Raw genomic sequence first — 22,501 nt, 5'->3', positions numbered from 1 at the left:
ATGATCTTTCAAAGATGCTGGGATATCCTGGTAATGGTAAGTTGCCATGGCTACGACAAATGGTAGAATTGTGCTAAAATTAGATGACAGGTTGCCATAGGTTTGGGATAGGTAGTTAATGAGATGCAATTGGTATGTTGAGTCAAGAAACACACTGGACCTCTCAGAGGGAATCCAGTTAAATAGGAGAGAATCTACTTAGACAAAAAAGTGCACGATTCAGTCCAATGTAACTGTGTTGTTGATCCATATAGTTTCTATGCACCAAAGCAAAAGTAACAGTCAAACCTTACCCTTTTGAAACAATGCAGAGAACAATGAAAAATCACATTAAAGGGCCAAGCCAATATAGTGAAAAAATTTAATGCAATATTGCTCTTCAACCATCCTAGGCAATCAAAAATAGGAGAGGCACACTGATCTTTTCATATCGCTCTAGCTTCAATTACATGGACTTCTAGCCATTAGTGATTATATGCAATCAGAAGCAAGAATTCCTGTGGATATTTTTTCTTTCTAGTCTTGAGATAGTGCTCAAATCTCTCCTCTCGCGATCATACGTTCGACGTTTCTGCTCTATATGAGTCAGTATCACACCACGGCACGTATATTTATTGTGGTCAACATCACCACCATTTTTTCTTGGGCAACTATCTTTCAGTTGTGCAAAGGGGGCTTTGACTTTAATGTTGGGTAACAATAAATTGGCTTAAACAGAAGTTTTTTTTGTGTGTTGTCAGCACAAGTAGCTTATGCAATAAGGATGCTGAAATAAAAGCAAAACAAAGAACAAAATATGCTTGAAGAGCTCTGTATAATTACCTGCATAAACTGATTGCATAACCATTGGCTTAGCAGGAAGGATTTTCAACTGCCGTAAATCTTCTAGACTGGAGGAAGTGACATATTCATAATCGTAGCAAGTTTGCTCACTTTGATGTGCGGAAGGCTGTTCATGCTCGGATTGACTATCAGTCCCCATTCTGACATTAATGTCTGGCTGTAATTACATAACAGTAACACAAGGTAATCAGACAAACAATCAATATTTAGTAATAGTCTTTGGTAATTTAGTTGTGACTAAAATTATAAAACAAGACAAAAAAAAGGCAAAATTTCAGTTATCCTAAAATACAATTTACCATGAAATAAGCATTATTTTAGTATAATTTATATTTGTTGCTTACTTTTCCAGAGTTCTTATTTCATTCGGACTCAAATTTGCTGCAGTAAAATCTGGTCCTTCAAATATTGTCAGGTGCTACTTCCTCCCAGTAACATGAGAATTTAAGATTAAAGATGCATGTAAAACTGAGGTGCTTCTTAAAAAAATAATCCGAGCAATTGTATAGCAGAGATATTCCACAGCGTAGAAATAATTAGAGGCTATATTCTCATGTGGACATAATCTGTTGTGACACAGGGTAAACTCTCCTGCTTAATTTGAAACCAACAACACAGAAAAGACTTATCTCATGCAGTAATCTGTGAAGATTCGCGAGGCCAAGTAAAAATTAACAACATTATTTCTTAAAGTGCAACAGACATTAATTAACTAACAACTATTTATAACTCCATCCTCTAACCTATAATTTATCTTCCCCTTCCCCAATTACTCTTAATAAAACTCTTAATTAAAATTTACAAAACAAAACTTCTTATCTAAAAACCAGGCAGCTTTCAGTTCTTCTATTTGGATCTTCTTGTGTCTTCTTTTCTTCTTTTAGGGATTCTGCTTCACAGGTTACTGATTGATAAAGGTACTTTTAAGAGAGCTATTTTTCAGGCAGTCTTTTTACATGTTAGTAGCTTGGTAGTTCTCCTCTCAACTGTTCAATTTTCACTGGTCATATACCACCAAAACATCAGATTGTGTCATTGGCTTTTAAGATTGTCACTATACTAAATTCGAACTGGATTGGAGTTTGGTATTTTTGGGGGCATAACTTAAACCAATTGGCCTAATTCGAATCTGTTTTGTTGTTTCCAGGCAACAGCTACCTGAGCTACCCCAGTAGCTGGAGCACCTGGTGGATTGTATCTTATTGAGAACACTTGGTGCTGTCACTGCTAGCTTTTAACTCTTAAAGCGTGAGTACACTTACATCTTCACAACACTTCCAACCCTGTTTCAGATATTTTGATGAAGTGCTACCAATTCTTTTAAACATTCGTTTGATTTCATCTCTCACAATAATGTCCAGGTTCACCTAGCTCCTTATTTCTGACAAAGAGAGGAAAGACATGTAAAGCAATTTTTGGTTAACATGTTTTGTGACTCAACTTCAATGATGGGAGGCTGCATGAAGTGTGCATTATTTTAAAAAATAGTGAACAAGTGAAGTTATACAGGAGTGGTAGGTTATTTATACAGGAAGATAATAATTTTCTATGTATCACTTAGATTGTACTTTATAAGCAGTAGCATGGAAACAGTTGCAACTGGAAGGATATTTTAATAAAGCAGATTAATGAATATCATTCGAACAGGAGTATTAATTCGATTTTTCTCCAGTTGAGTATGAATGATGGTCAATCTAGCCCTTTGAAGTGTAATTCTTTTGACAATATTTGCAAACTGGTAAGTGCAAATTGAGTTGGATGTTCACAGTCTACAAAGAGAAATATTCCCTCATTCACATGTGTGAAGTGGTGATTGGATAACTGTAGAAAAACATTGATGAAAGAAACCCATCTTTTCCTTATTAGATTTCATTAACAATTTAGCAACAGCTATTAGGATTTTTCAGACATTTGGATCTGAAAATATGTCCAGACTTCTATGTTGGGAGGAAAAGAAATGCTACAAAATTTGATGTTCTTAACGTGAAAAGAGAAAATTCCAGAAAGGAATAGCAGACAAATTAATATGCCAAATGTGAAGATTGCATGGAAGTGTTACGTCTGTTGTATTCAGTTGAATGGGTTTTTGGAGCAAAATCCAACTCAACTCCTTCAAAAATCCACAATTATTCTGGAATACTCCAGTATAATTTTAGCTGGAGCCAGAATTTAGGCCAGAAACCTAATTATGCAAGATTCCTGTCTGGGTCTGTTTTGTCCTTCATATACTGTCAGCATGAAGGTGTTTTAAGGTATGCAAGCTCATTATGCTGCAAGAGTTGCTGCTTATGTTGAATGTATCTGCTACCATCCTTTTTGAAGTGTAAAAATGTACTAAACCTGCTTGGTCTAGTATGGTAAAGGAAAACCACTTCCTGGTTTCACCTTAAGAGACTCTTACAGATCACAAAATATAGTTTACTGCACCTTCTCAACTAGCTAGTTTATATTGAAATGATAAACATTGTTATAGTGGCTTTGAGAAGACCAGAATTTAGGTCTCACGTTGAGAGTCTAAGCTTTTCCTGCTTATTAGTTTATATGACACTACCATGAAGGATGGTGCTTCTGGCTCTGCTCAGTAATAATCCTTTCAGATACTTTCAGACTACAACACAAATTCCCACCTCAGGTTTTATTCTTGTCCCTCGAGATAGAAGTGGTCATGGGTTTGGAAAGTGCTGTCTGAGGATCTTGAGTGAATTTCTACAGTGCATCTTGTAGATAGTGGTACTGCTGAGACTGAACTTCGGTGGTGGGAGGAATGGATGTTTGTGGACGTAGTGCCAATCAAGTTACTAGTGGTGTACCTCAAGGATCTGTTTTGGGACCATTGCTTTTTGTTGTCTTTATAAATGATCTAGAGGAGGGGCTTGAAAGCTGGGTGAGTAAGTTTGCGGACGACACAAAAGTCGGTGGAGTTGTGGATAGTGAGGAAGGATGTGGCAGGTTACAGCGGGATATAGACAAGTTGCAAAGCTGGGCAGAAAGGTGGCAAATGGAATTCAATGTAGCTAAGTGTGAAGTCATTCACTTTGGTAGGAGTAACAAGAAGATGGATTACTGGGCTAATGGTAGGCTACTTGGTAGTGTGGATGAGCAGAGGGATCTTGGTGTCCATGTACACAGATCTCTGAAAGTTGCCACCCAGGTAAATAGTGCTGTGAGGAAGGCATATGGTGTACTGGGCTTTATTGGCAGAGGAATTGAGTTCCGGAGTCCTGAGGTCATGTTGCAGTTGTATAAGACTCTGGTGCGGCCTCATCTGGAGTATTGTGTGCAGTTTTGGTCGCCATACTATAGGAAGGATGTGGAGGCGTTGGAACGAGTGCAGAGGAGGTTTACCAGGATGTTGCCTGGTATGGTAGGAAAATCGTATGAGGAAAGACTGAGGCACTTGGGGCTGTTCTCATTGGAGAAAAGAAGGTTTGGGGAGATTTGATAGAGGTGTACAAGATGATTAGGGGTTTAGATAGGGTAGACACTGAGAACCTTTTACCGCTAATGGAGTCAGCTGTTACAAGGGGACACAGCTTTAAATTAAGGGGTGGAAGGTATAGGACAGATGTTAGGGGTAGATTCTTTACACAGTGGGTTGTGAGTTCATGGAATGCCCTGCCAGTAGCAGTGGTGAACTCTCCCTCTTTATGGTCATTTAAGCGGGCATTGGATAGGCATTTGGAAGTTATTGGGCTAGTGTAGGTTAGGTAGGATTCGGTCGGCGCAACATTGAGGGCCGAAGGGCCTGTACTGCGCTGTATTTTTCTATGTTCTATGTTCTAAGTGGGCACTTTGTCCTGGTTGGTGTCAAGGTTCTTGAGTGTTGTTGGAGCTGGACTTATCTGGGCAAGCGGGGAGTATTCCATTACACTTCTGACTTGTGTCTTGTATGGTGGACAGTCTTTGGGGAGCCAGGAGGTGAATTACTCACCACAAAAGTCCTAGCCTCTGGCCTAATCTTGTAACTACTGTATTCATATGGCCTGTCCAATTGAGATTCTGGTCAATCGTAACACTCAGAATGTTGATAGTGGGAGATTCAGTCATGACAACACCATCGAATGTCAAGGGAATTGCTTTGAAGAGATGGTGGTTAGATTGTCTCCTCTTGGTGATGGTCATTGCCTGGCATTTGTGTGGCGAAAATGTTACTTGCCACTTGTCAGTCAAAGCCTGGATGTTGTCCAGATCTTGTTGCATTTGAACATAGACTGCTTCAGTATTTGAGAAATCACGAGTAGTGCTGAACGTTGTGCAATCATCAGCGAATATCCTCACTTCTGGTGAGAAGGTTATTGATGAAGAAGTTGAAGATGGTTGGGCCTAGGACATTACCCTGAGAAGACCCATGCAGAGATGTCCTGGAGCTGAGATGACTGACCTCCAACAACCACAACCATCTTCCTTTGTGCCAGGCATGACTGCAAACAGCAGAGAGTTTGCCCCGGTATACACTGATTCCAGTTTTACTAAGGCTCCTTGATGCTACATTTGGTCGAACCCAGCATTGATGTCAAAGGCTGTCGCCATTCTGAGTTCATCTCTGGAATTCAACTCTTCTATCCATGTTTATACCAAGACTGTAATGAGGTCAGGAGCTGAGTGGCCCTGGCGGCACCCAAACTTGGCATCACCAAACAGGTTATTGCTGAACAGATGCTGCTTGATAGCACTGTTGATGACACCTTCCATCACTTGACTGATGATCAAGAGTAGACTGATGGAGCGATAATTAGCCAGTTGGATTTTCCCTGCTTTTTGTGTACAGGACATACCTGGATAGTTTTCCACATTGTCAGGTAGATGCCAATGCTGTAACTGTACTGGAACAGCTTGGCTAAGGGAGTAAAAGGCTCTATAGCATCAGTCTTCAAAACTATTGCCAGAAGGTTGTCAGGGCCCTTAGTTTCTTGATACCATATGGATTGACTAAAACTGGCTGAAGACTGGCACCAATGATGTTGGGGACCACTGGATGAGGCCGAGGTAGTGCTCTTCCAGCCTCTTACCTGTCTACTTTGGATTCCAATATCTGCAGTTTTTTTGTCTCTGACCATTTCAGGCTAAAGATTTCTGTGAATGCTTCAGCCTTATTTTTTGCACGGATGTGCTGGGCTCTTCCATCATTGTGGATTGGGATGGAGTCGCTTCCTCCTCCAGTGAGCTGGTTATTTGTCTACCACCATTCTCCACTGCATTTCGCATGCCTGCTGAGCTTGGTCTATTGATGTGGGATCATTTATTTAATTGCTGTCACAAGAATTTTTAATTTAAATTTCCAACTTTTCTACAGAAACAGATTTTGCATAATAATTTTTCCCATTTGTCCCTGATAGAAAATTTTACTTCCTGAACCCAACCTAGATACAGATTGGTTTGAATAAAGGACTATCTCTATATCTAAGAACATGCATATGTCTATATGGCTGGGATACAACTGGCAATTTTATGTCCTTTGCTCTTTCAGAGAAATCTCACTGACTTTGATTGGTCTGCATCAAGATTGGTGATTATTAGTTGCATTTGAAATGGTTTACTGTGTCATTTATCTGACAGGAGTCTTGGCTGAAGGACCTTAATGCAGTGCTACAAGAAGTTTAATGACCTCAAAGGTCAAGGTACGTGAATATATCCTCAAATGCCGTCCATGTCCTAACAACTACCTCAGAGGCAGATCAATGCACCAGACCCACAATACTCAATTGCCAATAATCTATGTCATTCAGGATTCACCCAAACATTGATAACTTTAGGTTGCATTGACATGCTCCATGTCCTTTTTGCCAGAGAAGAGATGCTGTTAGCCACCATTGGAACTACCATGGCTGAGGACCATCATTTGAGGCCTGCCTCTCACATCCCAGAGAGACACCTGGATGCTATTTGCCACATAATCTTGTTTCTGTCTTTTGCACACACACACATTCTATCTCTGCTCCTGCACACTCCCCCACAAATAGTGCAGCTGCAATCTTTCAAACCCAGCTCTGGAAGCATTCCACAACTCGCACCTCCTCCCATCATCACCTTTGGCAAGTTTACAAGTTTGACAGCAACAACACAGCCCCCTTTCCCTCATTAGATGCCAAAGTATACATCAATTTACTATTCAAGAATTGTCCACCCTGCTGAAACCATCAAAGGTGATGTATGTCCAGTTATAATCCTTCCACATTCCACTTCTACCAATCAATAATCCATCACATCATAAGCTGCTGCTTATGTGATCCATTCTTCCTTCTTTCCTCCTCTTCTCCTCCCCACTTTCCTTCCTTCCCTTCCTCCCTTCCTTCTTTTCCTTCCCTCATTATTGCCCAATTCTTCCTTTCTCCTTCTAGATGTACAAAAGCTGCAACCTGGCCAGGGCAGAGGTGGAGGAGCATGAGGTAGAGGAGCAGGAAGACCAAAAAGAAGAAGAAACAAATACAACTATCAGCTCAGACATTGACGCTGCATGTTCTGCAGAAAACAGTTGGGAAGTGGGATCAGCATAAGATCAGACACTGGCCATGAGTGGCCTGCAGTTGAAACAAAAGACAAAGTTCACAGATTCCCGTTTGCCAGGAGATATTGTTATACTTGGCTTCTGCAGACCACTCAGAGGAAGAGGTGGGCTACTGAAGAAGGTGATAGATATGGAAATGAAATGCTTGGTGCCTGATGTCTATCCTTTCTGAAATGAAAATGGTGGCAATTTCCAAGGAGAACACTTGCAGGCCAAACCACAATGCAGCATCTGATGGCTGATATCTCAGCTTCCATCACATCACAAGCAGAAGGCATTCACGTCTCGACAATGTAGGGGAAGCTCCGAACATGTTTGTGCAACCTCCAACAACTGCCATCAAAGCTGCAGATAGCACTGCTTTAAAGGGCTACACAGTGCCCGAGCTGCTAGCAACCTGCCCTCTGACAAATCACGAGGTGACGCTGGCCATCAAACACGGCAGCATGATTTGGTCTGAAAGTGTTCTCATGGAGGTCACCATCATGTCCACATTAGAAAAGAAAGGCAGCAAGCACAGGATAATGTCCTGTATCAAGAGGAAGTTTGTCTTCTCCATAGTGCTGTCGATTACTGGACACATGTTTTTTAGCCAATAATCTTTCAAGAGTGATACAATCAGAGTCATAGAGATGTACAGCATAGAAACAGACCCTCCATCCCTTCTTGTCCATGCTGACCAGATATCCTAACCTAATCCAGTCCCATTTGGCAGCATTTAACTCATATCCTTCTAACCTTTCCTATTCATTTACCTAACCAGATGCCTTTTAAATGTTGTAATTGTCCTCTCCGCTACCACTTTCTCTGCCAGCTCATTCCATGCATGCACCAACCTCTACGTCAAAAAGTTGCCCCTTAGGTCCTTTTTAAATCTTTCCCCTGATGAAGGGTTTATGCCCGAAACGTCGAATTTCCTGTTCCTTGGATGCTACCTGACCTGCTGCGCTTTAACCAGCAACACATTTTCAGCTCTGGACTCCACTACTCTGGGAAAAAGGCCTTGACGATCCTTGCACCTCATGTTTAAATAAGGTCACTCCTCAGCTTCTGACACTCCAGGGAAAATTGCCCCAACCTATTCAGCCTCTTCCTTTTGCTCAAATCCTCCAACCCCAGCAACATTCTTGAATATCTTTGCAGAACTTTTTCAAGTTTCACAACATCCTTCCTATAGGCAGGAGACCAGAATTCAATGCAGTATTCCAAAAGTGACCTAACCAATGTCTTGTATAGCTGCAACATAATCTCTTAATTCCTATACTCAATGCACTGACCAAAAAAAGGAAGCATACCAAACACCTTCTTCACTATTGTATCTATGTGTGACTCCATTTTCAAGGAACTATGAACCTGCACTCCACTGTTTTTTTGTTCACCAACACTCTCCAGGACCTTACCATTAAGCGTATAAGTCCGGTCCTGATTTGGCTTACCAAAATGCAAAACCTCACATTTATCTAAATTAAGTTCCAACTGCCAATCTGCTCAAAGTCTTGTTGTACTCTGAGAAAATCTTCTTCACTGTCCTCTACACCCCCAATTTTGGAGTCATCTGCAAATTTACTAAGCACACATCCTATGTTCACATCCAAATCATTTATACAAATGATAAAAAGCAATGGACCCAATACTGATCCTTGTGGCACACCGATGGTCACAGGCCTCCAGTCTGAAAAACAACCCTCTGCCACCACCATCTGTATCTTACCTTCAAGCAAATTTTATATTCCGAATGGCTAGTTCTCCCTGTATTCCATGTTACCTAACCATGCTAACCAATCTCCTATATGGAACCTTGTCGAATGCCTTGCTGAAGACCATATTGACAACATCCACTGCTCTGCCTTCATCAATCTTTCCTTCATTAAGAAGCCACAAAGGCAACAAAAAAGTAATTTAGCAACATCCAAATCATTCCCTGGAGAGTTTTACAGCTTGACCTAACAATAGAAAGCACCAGAAACTAGCACTGCTGTATCATAACCAGGATATATAAATCAGCACCTATCATTTTTATAGTTAGTTATCCCAAATGACACTGTTGGTAATAGGAGAAGGGTTGTGTAGCTGTTTAATAAGTATTTAGTTGTGCCAGGTTAAGAAATCATCTAAAGCATTGACCTCCAAGACCTCCAAGATCATTGCCCACCAATATTCCATCACTGAATCCCCCACTGTCAATATCCTGGGGGTTACAATTGATCAGAAATTCAATTGGACTCATCACATAAACAAAGTCACTACAGGAGCAGGAATACTGCTGCAACTTAACTCCTGAATCCCCAAAGCCTGCCCACCATTTACAAGACAATGCCTGGAGTATGATGGAATACTCCACACTTGCCTGAATGAGTGCAACTCCAGCAACACTCAAGAAGCTTGATTCCATTCAGGATAAAGCAGCCCTCTTGATTGGTACTGCATCCACAAGCATCCACTCCCTCCACCACCGATGCTCAGTAGCAGCAGCTTGTACTATATACAAGATGCACTGCAGAAATTCACCAAAGACCCTCAAACAGTACCTTCCAAACCCATGACCACTTCCATTTAGAAGGACAAGGGCAGTAGATACATCAGAATACCACCACTTGAAAGATCGCCTCCAAGGCACTCAGCATCTTGACTTGGAACTATATCCTTCATTGTTGCTGGATCAAAATCCTGGAATTCCCTTCCTGACAGTATTATGGGTCAATCCACAGCAGGTGGACTGCAGCGGTCGAAGAAGACAGCTCACTACCACCTTCTCAAGGGCAACTTGGGATGAGCAATAGTTGCTGGCCAGCCAGTGATGCTCACATCTCACAAATGAAAAACAAAATACACATTTCCTGCTGTTCGATGTGATGATCTAACTACACAACATATGGTGAAGCACAATTCACAGCAGGCGTGTCTTCATAGATCAATTACCAACTTAGTGCCAAATGGCCTCTGTAATATCCAAGCAATAGTTGATACTGAGCCCCAATTAGTGCACATTATCACACTACAGTTCATGGAAAATTGGCTAACACATTTCTACCTTGCAACAGAGGCTTCAATTCAGAAGTGGTTTGTTAAATGCATTGTGAACCACCACCTTGCAAAAGATTCCTTACATTGATACTAATATCTATTTAAACCAGAACATTCTTACTGGATCTACTTAAGGTGAGGACATTCTTTGGAAAAATGAAACGTGTGTAACAAAAATAATTGATTTCAAGCACAGAAATTACACTGCGGCGAATCTTTGGATTTCATTTTGAAGCCACGAGCCTCTGATGTTACAGGTTTTATCACAGAAAATAACTGAATAACCCAGAATTACCTCAAATCCTCGACAAACCTAAGTTGTTGCAAATCCACTCTTACAGAGTATTGATCTGTCTTGTTCACTCTGAACCACCTCCCTTTTTATATCTTACAATTCCTCAAAGTTAAATCTTATTAAGTTACATTTTGCAATGAACTTTTCCACTCATCAAGTTGAAAGTGCTACAGAATTGAATATATGTCCCTAATATAGAACACTCAGAAAATATCTTCCCACTATGCCAGTGTGAATTATTCCAGCTCTAGTATGACTAACCCCATGGTGTCTCTTAATAAAATTATCTATCTGCTGTCAGTTTCTGATGATTAGTATAACAGAATTTCTCATTCGATCTTTCAGTCTGCTGTAGGTTTAATTGCTAGCCAATGCACTACACAGACCTGAAAGCACGGAAACCTAACAATATGCATACAAGAGGTATCAGGGGTTTAGAAATGAGAAAATCAGTGGCAAACAGGGTAGTGAGGGATTGAGGTGGAAATGACAAAGGGACTAGAGTGAGAATAAGGAATAGGAAAAGAGGAGTAAAGTAACGGTATAAAATTCAGCAAGTTTATTAGATAGATGTCAATGGATACTGCCATCTCTCCTCCAAAGCATGGCCATCTGAGTTCAAAGTAAACATTGTAATTTACAGAAAAAGGTTAGATTTAGTTGCTTTAATGCATTTCTTCATTGCCATGCAGGGACCTAATTCATTTGAGAAAAAATAGGCAATTGTGCTAATTCATCCTGTAATACAGCAGGTAAATAATGAAAAGAACAAAGGTGGGATACAAGGCAGGGGTGATCAAATGACAAAGGCGTTGACAATGCAAGTCAAAAGCTGTGATAGTGGGAGAAGTGTTAAAATAAAGCCTGGGTCCACAGAAAGTGGAAATGCTTCCAGCACTCTTTCAAAAAATTAATATTAACAAAAAAGCTACTACACAACTTGCATTAGACATTGTGATATACCTCTATGCTATTGACTGGAATTTTGCAGAAGCATGCAAGCCACAAGATGGATAGGTATCCACTTTGACAGGAGGGTGAAACAGAGTCAACAGTACAACTCATTATTAAAGGCTGCAACACTCTTAAAACGGGTAAAAGCTTCAAAAGTAAACAAGTACACAAAAGATGTCGGTATTCATATACAGTTAGGGTTAATCACTTTCATATCACTGGTAAAGGGATAATTAATTCAAAAATATTTGTTGATAACTTAGCAATATATTTATCTGTTTCAAAATAAAACATTAATAATACTTACAAATGTTTTGGATGTCCATTTATAGTTCTTATTTCCCTTTGGCTCTAGAAAGTGAAAAATATGGACGCATATTTTAAATGCGTTGAATGTTTTGATTATTAACAATTGTAATATACATTATTGATCAAACAAAACTATCAACTATAGTATAACTTCCTGTATAAAGTAGTATATACTGTGGTATTGCAGTCTATGAGCTGGAAGTTCTCAAATCCATTCCCACTCGTTACTTAATGACAAAGAAAGGCATCTGTAATACAGTCAGTTTTTCCTGAGGAGAAAGCCAATAATACTTGGAAACGTTGTAAATGACCTCCATTTCAAAGATACAAAATTGGGCAGATCTGTTATGCGGTCTGAGGGTATGATATTCCTGCAAAATAGCTCCTCACATTGTACACCCCCGGGAGCATACATACTAGAGTGTTGTAAGTTCATGGCAGGTTATATAATTTATATTTAATGTAATACCATTGAGTAAATCTATTGAAATTATTATTTGATTTCTGGAATATACATTTGTAGTCAAGAACCCAAAATGCAATCCTGATAGCCCAATCACGTCCCACAGAATTTGACCAATCAGGTATTGGAGGTCACCAGTCATTCAACATGTTCTTTCAACCAATTACATTCTAGAACACATATTTCTGGAATATGTTGATTGGTTGAGTAGCAAGACAATATTTCAAAAATGTGATATACTCCCCCATATTTCCCACATTGCTAATACCCAAACAGGTTTGTTGAAGGTTTGGAATACCGAATAATCTGAATGATGTCAAGTTGTATTCAGGATAATCTTTCCGTTTCTCCATTTAAAATTTATTGAACATACCATTATAAGCTTCTAATAATATTTACTTCTGCAGATTTCTATTTAGGATCAACTTTCTTCTTCTTCTCCTTAAATTCACAAAGATGCAACCCACAGTACAGGCCCCAAACTCACCCCAACTCTAATAGGAATTGAACTCCATGCTGTTGACATCAATCTGACCCACTCCTACGATCCACGTAACTGAGACCCTGAGGTATCAGAGTTGCTGCAGATACAAACACTTTTACATGCACATTGTAGTTTGAAACTATGGATAACTATTCTAGAGACTTCAATTTATTTCCATCAAATGGATAACCAATACTGTTCTTGCTGCCTGCTTATACCATATGTAGATTTACAAACTGATGCTAACCCAGCAGGAAAGAAAATATTAAAACTTGCAAATGACATATACTTATCTGCACAGTTTTGTAAGCCTCAAAGTGGAGGTCCAGTACAACCACTTCCAAGTATTATTGGCCTTTTCATCTGGGAAAACTGATTGACTGTATTAAAAATGCACCTTCCTTGCCTATGAAATACTGGGTTGGAATTGATATGAGAACTTCAAGCTCAGAGGCAAGGACACTACTTACCTTGCTATAAGACTTCCTATGGAATGAGCTAAACTATTTAAAATTAGAAGATGATATTTCTGCTTGGTTATGACATTTATTCCCATGATGGTAACACAATGTGAAAAAGTTACATGAAATGAGGTATGCAGGGGAAGGTAAAATTTCTCATGGATGGTTAAATCTATATTATAATAAGAAATGCTACACTGGAATTTAGTAATTTAAGAACAAAATAGGATTTGTTAAAAAAATTGCTCATATTAGCAATTTTCATAAATGTAACTGAATCCTAATGTATTATTTAAATACTTATTATCAGAATCATTGAACTTACCTTTTTTGCTATTCTAAATGTGATGGGTTGTGGTATAATCTATTCTGTGCCTATAAACGTCTCTTTTATCTACAGTCTTATAAATCAGTCCTTTCTCATCTGAAATGCTTATTGGACCATGATTTAACTGATTAGGAATGGAGACAACACTATTATCATTGCGAAGGTAAAACACAATACCAAAATTTTGATATTAAATAAATAATAAAACTAAATTAAACAGAAAAGATACAAATATTAAACTGAACTACGTTTCTGAATTCAGAGGAGGAGTAAATGAAACCCTTATCCTTCAATCCTTACAAACAACAGACGCATTTCCAACCTTCCTTTCCTTTTTGAATTAGTATTGGTTTGTCCCAAATTCAGGCTCCGTTTTCCTGCAATGACTAAATAATTCCAAAGTGGTTTCTGCCCTTGCACTATTCTGAAACAGCTCTTATCAAAGATACAAACACATTTGACATGACTGTGATAAAGCTTAACTACCTGTCCTTTTACTTCCTGATCTTTCTGCAGGGTTGCACACTAAAATTCAAATGCTTTTAGTCAAATTCCAGACTTGTAAACATAGGTCACATGAATACCATCACATCATCGTCATATGAAGATATGGTGCCTTGTTTCCGCTTCTTGGTAAAAGTGAATGAATCTTGTAGGGCTATAATGGTAGTTTCCTTACATCGGAGCCAGGTTGCTTGGAGTCCAATCCCACCTGATCCAAAAGTGTGTAATAAGACGTTGACTAGGAAAGTATCTAGAAGGGGTCTTGTAGTACAGCAATAATATTCTTACCTCTGAGCCAGGAGGCCCAGATTTAAGTCTCACCTGTACCATTGCTGAATTGCTTGGAAGGGAACTTGCAGGTAGTTGTGTTCCCATGGATATGTTGCCCTTGTACTTCTAGATGGTGGGTTTGGAAAATACTGTCTAAGAGCCACAGCGAATATCTGCAGTGCATCTTGTAGATCATACTCACTGCTGTTATTGAGCATCAGCTGGAGAGGGAATGAATATTTGTGGATATGATGCCAACCAATGTGTTGCTTTGTGCTGGATAATGTCATGCTTCTTGAGTGCTATTGAGTCCACACTCATCTCAACAAGTGGGAAGTATTCCATCACACTCCTGACTTGTACCTCGTAAACAGTTGACAGGCTTTAGGGATTTAGAGTTACATGTTTCAGAATTCCTAGCCTTCAATTGGCTCTTATAGGTACAGTATTTATAAGACAAATCCAGTTCAGTTTTGCATCAACGGCAACTTCCCAGGATATTGGGAATTCTGTAACAGTAATGTCAGTGAATATCAAGGGCTGGTCATTATATTCTCTCTTATTGGACAGGGCCATTACCTGACACTTGTGTGTCATGAATTCTCCTGCCACTTGTCAGCCCAATCTTGGGTACAGCCTAGATCTTGCTGCATTTGGACATGGACTGCTTCAGTATCTGAAGAGTTGAAAATGGTACCAAACATTGTGCAATCATCAGCAAACATTCCTATTTCTGATCTTATGATGGAGGGAATGTCATTAATGAAGCAGCTGAAGATGGTTGGGCTGAGAACACTACTATGAGGAACTCCTGTAGAGATGTCCTGGAGCTGAGATGACTAACATCCAACAACCACGACCATCTTCCTATGTGCTAGGTATGACTTCAGCCTGGAGAGAGATTCCACCCCAATTCACACTGCTTCCAGTTTTGTTAGGGCACCTTGATGCCACACTTGGTCAAATGCGGCCTTGATGTCAAAGGCTATCATTCTTACCTCATCTCTGCAATTCAGCTCTTTTGTCAATATTTGAACCAAAGCCATAATGAGGTCAGGAGCTGAGTACCCCTGACAGAACCCAAACTGGGCATCACTGAGCAGGTTATTTCTGAGCAGGTGCTACTTGATAGCGTTGTTAATGGCACCTTCCATCACTTTACTGATGCTATAGAGTAGACTGATGGGGCAGTAATTGGCTAGGTTGGATTTGTCCTGCTTTTTGTGTACAGCACATACATGGGAAATTTCCCCCATTGTCTAGTAGATGCCAATATTGTAGATGCACTGGAATAGCTTGGTTTGGGGTGCAGTAAGTTCTGGAACACAGGTCTTCCATATTATTACCAGAGCATGCAGCTTTTGCAGTATTCAATGCTTTCAGCCTTATATTGATATCACGTTGAATGAATTGAATTCACTGTGAACTGGTGCCTTTGATGCTGAGACCTCTGGAGGAATTTGGCATCACTACCTCTGGAAATAATACCTCAAGGAGCTGTTATTAATCTGATTTTAATTTGATTCCTCACTGCTGTCACCATCTTATAATATTGGATACATTCTGGGAAATATCAGGTAAATTTGTTGTCATCAATTCTTGTTGGTATATGTCTAGGTCAATGATAGCGTGTGGGGAAGGATACCCAAATAATGCTTTAGGGAGAAGGAATATTTAACCTTGATGGCCAGTAACTAGGTTTATTTCATATTATTTCATAGTTGTCTCTGTTAGACTTCAAGCTGAACGCAAGTGGAAGTTCACATTGCAACTATGAAACAGGCTGACACAGTGGTGCTAATGAGCACAAAACAGCAAGTAAAAATGGTTTAGTGGTTTGCTCTTCCAAGGAATAGACCTTTATATTTTGATGAGCAGAGCCTACTGCATATTGTCACTTAACCTATTGGGGTCCTAAATGCCATATAAAACAGGCTCCTACTATTTCTCACAGGGACCACCTAGTTTCACTTCTATAATGATGCATAACTTTGTCCCTAACTCTGCCATTTCACTGCAGATCTCTACCACATCTTTGTTACCTTGTCTATGGAAGATTCAACTCCATAAACTCGAGGCTACCCGAAATCTGTTCCAAAGGTCCTAACTCACATTCACCCATCATCCCACTGCTCTTTGGCCTACACTAGCTCCTTATAAAACAACATCTTGATTTTAACATTTCCATCCTTGATTCCATATTTCCCAATGATTTTCTTCCCATCCCTACTTCCATTCAACCCCATAATGCTCCAAGATATTTGCACTTCTTTTACTTTGGTGTTTTGAACATATTTGATTTAATTGCTGTGTCATTGGTTATGCCTTTAGCTGCCGGGACCTAACCTTAGGAATTCTTTTCTATACTTCTCATCCTCAGTACATCACTTCCCTCCTTTAAGACACTTCTTAAACCTACCTTACTGACCAAGCTTTTAGAAATCTAACATAATCCCCCCGATCTGACTCCTTGTCATTTTACTGTTATAATAATGCTGTGAACAATAGGAAGTATTGTTCTGTTAAAGGTGCTATACAAATATAAATTGTTGTTGAAGTAATCAAAGTGGGATTAAATTCTGTTAATTCTGGTCTCACAGAACTGCTTAACTACAAACTTGTTACCTGAAACAGTCAAGGTCACTCTCGTCTTTAAAATAACTTTAAAACCGTCCAGAACTTTTGATCAAAATTAGAAGTTTTATCAGACGAAAATGGAACCCACACATTCCTTCGTTCATTCTTTATGAGTGATCTTCTGCTGGAAGATCCTTCAGAAACGACTAGTGAAGTGACTTGAAGAAGGAGACGCACAGAGAATGGATCAGAAGCCAGGCCTTCTGATTTGGCAGTGCCTGCCATATTGCCTCAAATAAATAGTTTCAATGTCCCCATGCATCTTTGGAACACAATGGATGGATTGTAATAGTATAATGTGGGTAAAAGAATTGGGTAAATGCACACGGTGACAAGAAGGTTGTGTGATCGTTGGGTGGGGTCGCAGGCTGGCAGATGAGTTGGTGAGTTAGGATGTTGGGGAGGTGGGTAAAGTGAATAGAGAGGTAGGCAAGTGAGTTGGCTGAGGTGGGTAGGATGGCAGATGGGAAGATGGATTGAAGACAAGTCAGGACAGGTTGGGTTGGGGAAGGTGGGTGGAACTGGAGGCCATAGTGCTTAGGTTAGGGACGTAGTTGTCAGGGAGGTGGGGGTCAAGTGGGGAATCAGGATTCATTGTGAATAATTGGATGGCAGTTGTAGAGTTACTGAGGAGTTAGACGGAAACTGTTTTGTCTACCTTTTCCATGTGTAATTATTCTTGTAAGCAGGTTGAAACTGTCTGAAGTACCCGACTCTAACCTAAGAGTTGGAGACTTTTTGAGAAGGTACTGGGTGAGAAAGGGAATTTCACATTGGAAGTACAGATTTCCTGTACAATTTGCATGGATCTTGAGATGGAATTTCTGAGGGGATTCCCCCATGCATCTCCATCCAGAGACTGGAAGATCTGTGTCCTTGTCTTTGTATGGTCTTAAATCATTGAGCAATAACTATTTAGATTATTATTTGTGATCACTTTGCAACTTTGGATCATTCTTAAATATCTAGAATCATTGCACTCAAAGCAATTGAAACAGAATCTAAAACATTTTTTGCAAATGCCATTCAAATGGTCCATATACACAGACTCATCTCGACCGTTGAGGGATTATCACAGTCTCAATGCTTGACATGTTTGCATCTTGCGGAACACTTATGTTCATTACTTTGTCTAGTCACTTGATTCCCAAGACTGTCCTAAGAAGAGTAAATTAATTTATTCAAGGGGTTTGATATGGCATTGAGATAATGCCAGAAGGCCCAACTCAAAGGGTTGTCCTACTCGAAGTCTGACCAAAGAAAATGATCAAAGAAAGAGACCTTGGAGTGCAGGTTCATAGCTCCTTGAAAGTGGAGTCACAGGTAGATAGGATAGTGAAGAAGACGTTTGGTATGCTTTCTTTTATTGGTCAGAGTATTGAGTACAGGAGTTGGGAGATCATGTTGCGGCTGTACAGGACATTGGTTAGGCCACTGTTGGAATATTGTGTGCAATTCTGGCCTCCTTCCTATTGGAAAGATGTTGTGAAACTTGAAAGGGTTCAGAAAAGATTTACTTGGACTTTGCCAGGGTTGGAGGATTTGAGCTACAGGGAGAGGCTGAACAGGGGGGCTGTTTTTCCTGGAGTGTCAGGGGCTGAGGGATGACCTTATGGAGGTTTACAAAATTATGAGGGGCATGGATAGGGTAAATAGGCAAAATCTTTTCCCTGGGGTCGGGGAGTCCAGAACTAGAGGGCATAGGTTTAGGGTGAGGGGGAATGCTGTACATCTCTATGACACTATGACAATCTCAGGACTTCCATAAATATCTGCTATATTTCCTTGGGAAACATGCCAACTGTGAACCAATAGGAATAATGGCTGTGAAAGAATGATAAAAGAGTTGGAAAGATTAGCAATTTGTTTGACATCAATTCACCACCACGTCTACTGGTGAAAACTGACTTCCTCACTTCCTCACTTTGGGAGAGTCTGTTAGGCTAAGGTTGAGGCTCATATGTGATTGGCAAACCGATAGCTAGCTCTAACATCTCACCTAAACCCACTATCAGCATTGAAGAATAATCTTGAACCTTTTAGTTCTGAAAAAGAATCCTTTCTGAAATGAGACTGTAATGTCAAATATTTAGAGGGAAAGGAAAAGAAAGGGAAGGATCTTTGTCTCCAATATTAATGGGGAGGATAGAAACAGAGACAGCAATGTGAAGGTCCCGCTGAATGTTATGGCTGGATCCCACATTTGAATGATTTACTTCTATTTCTGGATATGTGGTTATCCAAATTACCATGGCTGGCCAGCTGCCACAGGGAAACTAACAGTCAGGGACCCTCAGGATCTGGGAGAATGAGAGAGGCCACAAATGTGAATTAGCTGCGTTGAGGGGAAGTTACTGAGAGGCTTATTGAGGGAAGGAGAGAGAAAGCTGAACGGGAAGAGGAAAGTGGATGGTTGGGGCTTAGAGTGGAGGTGCCTGTGATCATGGCATGGAATGGCCAGTGCTCTCAGTGGGTGGGGATGGAGGCAGAAGGAGAGATCTGAGACTGCAGCTAAATGGAAGCCCACAGAATCCTCGAACAGCCTGAAGGAGTTGCTTCTGTTCTTCTGACTCACAAAGAGTGCCATTCAAAATACTGAACCTCTCCAGTGGGCAGCTGTCAACATCCTTTTATGGCCAGATATCCCAAACATTGGGAATATGAGCCATGTTCTGAATTAGAGTCATAGAGAGGTACAGCATGGAAACAGAGCCTATGGTCCAACCTGTCCATGCCGACCAGATATCCTAACCTAATCTCGTCCCATTTACCAGCACTTGACCCATATCCCTCTAAACCCTTCCTATTCATATACCTATCCAGATGCATTTTAAATGCTATAATTGTACCAGCCTCCACCATTTCCTGTGGCAGCTCATTCCATACATGCACCACCCTCTGCATGAAAACATTGTCCCTTAGGTCCCTTTTAAATCTTTCCCCTCTCACCTAAACCTATGCACTCTAGTTTTGGATTGCCTCACTTGAGGAAAAAAAGACCTTGTCTATTTACCCTATCCATGCCCCTCATGATTTTATAAGCTTCTTTAGGGTCACCACTCAGCCTCCAAAGCTCCAGGGGAAACAGCCCCAGTCTATTCTGCCTCAACCTATAGCTCAAACCCTCCAATCTTAGCACCATCCTTGTAAATATTTTCTGAACCCTTTTAAGTTTCACAACATCCTTTATAATCGCAGGGAGTCCAGAACTGAACACAATGTTTCAAAAGTGCCTTAATCAATGTCCTATGCAGCTGTAACATGATCTCCCAACTCCTATACTCGGTGCTCTGACCAATAAAGGAAAGCATACCAAATGCCTTACTCATTATCCTACCTACCTGTGACTCTACTTTTATGGAAATATGAACCTGCACTTTGTTCAGCAACACTCCCCAGGACCTCACCATTAATTGTATAAATCCTGCTCTGATTTGCCTTTTCAAAATGCCACTCATTTTAATTTGTAATTGAGGTATCCATCTCTCCAAGGCAGGACATTCACACAACTTGCTGCTCTAAAACTGGTACAGGTTAGGTCTGGCAACAGATTCAACTTTATCAGAGAAGTGAATCCTACTCTAGTCTTCCTCAATCATCATGGATGGGTTAATCTTGAGGCTGTATCACTATCAGATGGTAGCAATGAAGAAGTTGATTTGAACAAATCATTGATGGACAGTTCTTGCAGTGATGTGAAGGCCTCTCTCTGCTGTGCTATTTCATTGATCATGATCCTCAACACACACTTGTTGTCAAGTGCTCCTTCTGATTGGTCAAGGTTTCTGAATAATGTCTCTAACAAGTTAATAGTTGGATGACAATCCTTATCTGCAAGCAGCAGTTGTTGTGGTGATGCTGGGGACCTGTTTCTGGCTGCTGAAGAGAACCATCTAGCACCTCCTCACAGGCACTGTTTGTTCTTCAGAAGCCATTCACAATTTGAAAATCTGTGGCAGGCATGACTACTGCAGAATATATTATTCAAAGCAGCCATCGGGGAAACATGCAGATACGATCAGCAAGACCTTAGTATGATCACAGGCTACTTGCACTTTAACGATTTGGAGATGCCGGTGTTGGACTGGGGTGTACAAAGTTAAAAATCACACAACACCAGTTTTTAGTCCAACAGGTTTAATTGGAAGCACACTAGCTTTTGGAGTGACACTCCTTCAACAGGACCATCACCTGATAAAGGAGCGTTGCTCCAAAAGCTAGTGTGCTTCCAATTAAACCTGTTGGACTATAACCTGGTGTTGTGTGATTTTTAACTTTGCACTTTAATGAAATGGAACAAGTTACTGCTTACAAATATTTCCAGCTGCTGATACCCTTGTAGTGACATGTAGAAATGCAGTCCTCCATTTCTTGAACTTGTGGGATACTGACTTTGGAGCCTTCTGTATCTGTGACTCCACATTTGTGGAGAAGTCCAAATGATTCCCCACCTGAGCAAAGAGCGTATTGGTGACAGAAATAATGTACTTTGTTGAAGGCGGATGATTTCCTGATGCCCTGGAGATCTGCAGCAGACCGCTGGAAAGCGCCAACCACTTCAAAAATGAATGCAATTGAGTGCAATGAGCATGTGATGAGGATAGTTTGATTGCATCACAAGGTCTTTATCTGAGAGAATATAGCTGTCTCTAATCATTTCTCTGGACATTTGCAGTCTTTGCCTGCACTACTTCTTGGTTCTTGAGAAAGCCCCTCAGAGATTGTACTGCTTCATTCTTTTCTGCTGCTCTCTGTGGCGACTCTACTACCTCCTGGTTCTGACCACACGTTTCAACCATACAAGTCTCCTCTCAACTGTGTATGGGAAGGTGTTGTGCCCATGTTTTTATGCTTTCTTCCTTCACAACACACTCTTCACCAAGTAAACCTGGGACTCCAGCCAGTCTCCTACTTGGCTGCCCAAAGCAAAAAAATTATCTAATGAAGCACACAGATCTGTTCATCTGCTTTCACAAACGTTCGACCTTACTTGTGGTCTGCCATCAATCTCAAGCTATGAAGTACAGTGGCTGTGTTTAACATGTTGCTTTGCAGTGCTCTGCACAAGAGGTACTCAACAGGGAGACATACCTTTCATGAGGTCTTCAGAAACACTTAAACCTGCATGTAATTTCATAATTACTGTGCTATGAGCGAAAATTGAATCATCTGCAAAAATGGTGTTGACTGATAATGGAGAGGGTGGGGGTGGTGGTGGTGGAGGTGGGGTGGGGGGGGGCTTCCCAGATCAGGAGTCTTTATGACTCAGTCAAAATCCTGCCTTATCTTCCTATATTTACCTTAGATAAAATTTATACACAAGCTAAATTGCATTCATGAAATCAATTTATATTGATAAAAGTTTTAGTGCCCTACACATTTCAACCAGATCCAGCACAATGTAATTTTCTTCAGGCAAAAAAA

At 40.4% G+C, this 22,501-nt stretch overlaps 1 protein-coding gene across 2 annotated transcripts in view; it reads right to left on the bottom strand.

Annotated features, from left to right (window-relative positions):
• LOC132819912 (cytokine-dependent hematopoietic cell linker) overlaps nt 1-22,501 on the bottom strand; it is a 159,078-nt gene that overhangs the window by 56,060 nt on the left and 80,517 nt on the right. For both annotated transcript variants that reach the window (XM_060831881.1, XM_060831890.1), the window contains exons 4-5: nt 11,929-11,972; nt 823-1,000 (exon numbers count right to left, since the gene is read on the bottom strand). In XM_060831881.1, the coding sequence (XP_060687864.1) occupies nt 823-1,000; nt 11,929-11,972 (222 nt within the window). The remainder of the gene's footprint in view (nt 1-822; nt 1,001-11,928; nt 11,973-22,501) is intronic.

Source organism: Hemiscyllium ocellatum, chromosome 1 (genome assembly GCF_020745735.1).
Source record: "Hemiscyllium ocellatum isolate sHemOce1 chromosome 1, sHemOce1.pat.X.cur, whole genome shotgun sequence".
NCBI lineage: Eukaryota > Metazoa > Chordata > Chondrichthyes > Orectolobiformes > Hemiscylliidae > Hemiscyllium > Hemiscyllium ocellatum.
The sequence above is the reverse complement of the archived record's forward strand: the minus strand, read 5'-3'. Positions and strand labels throughout refer to the sequence as shown.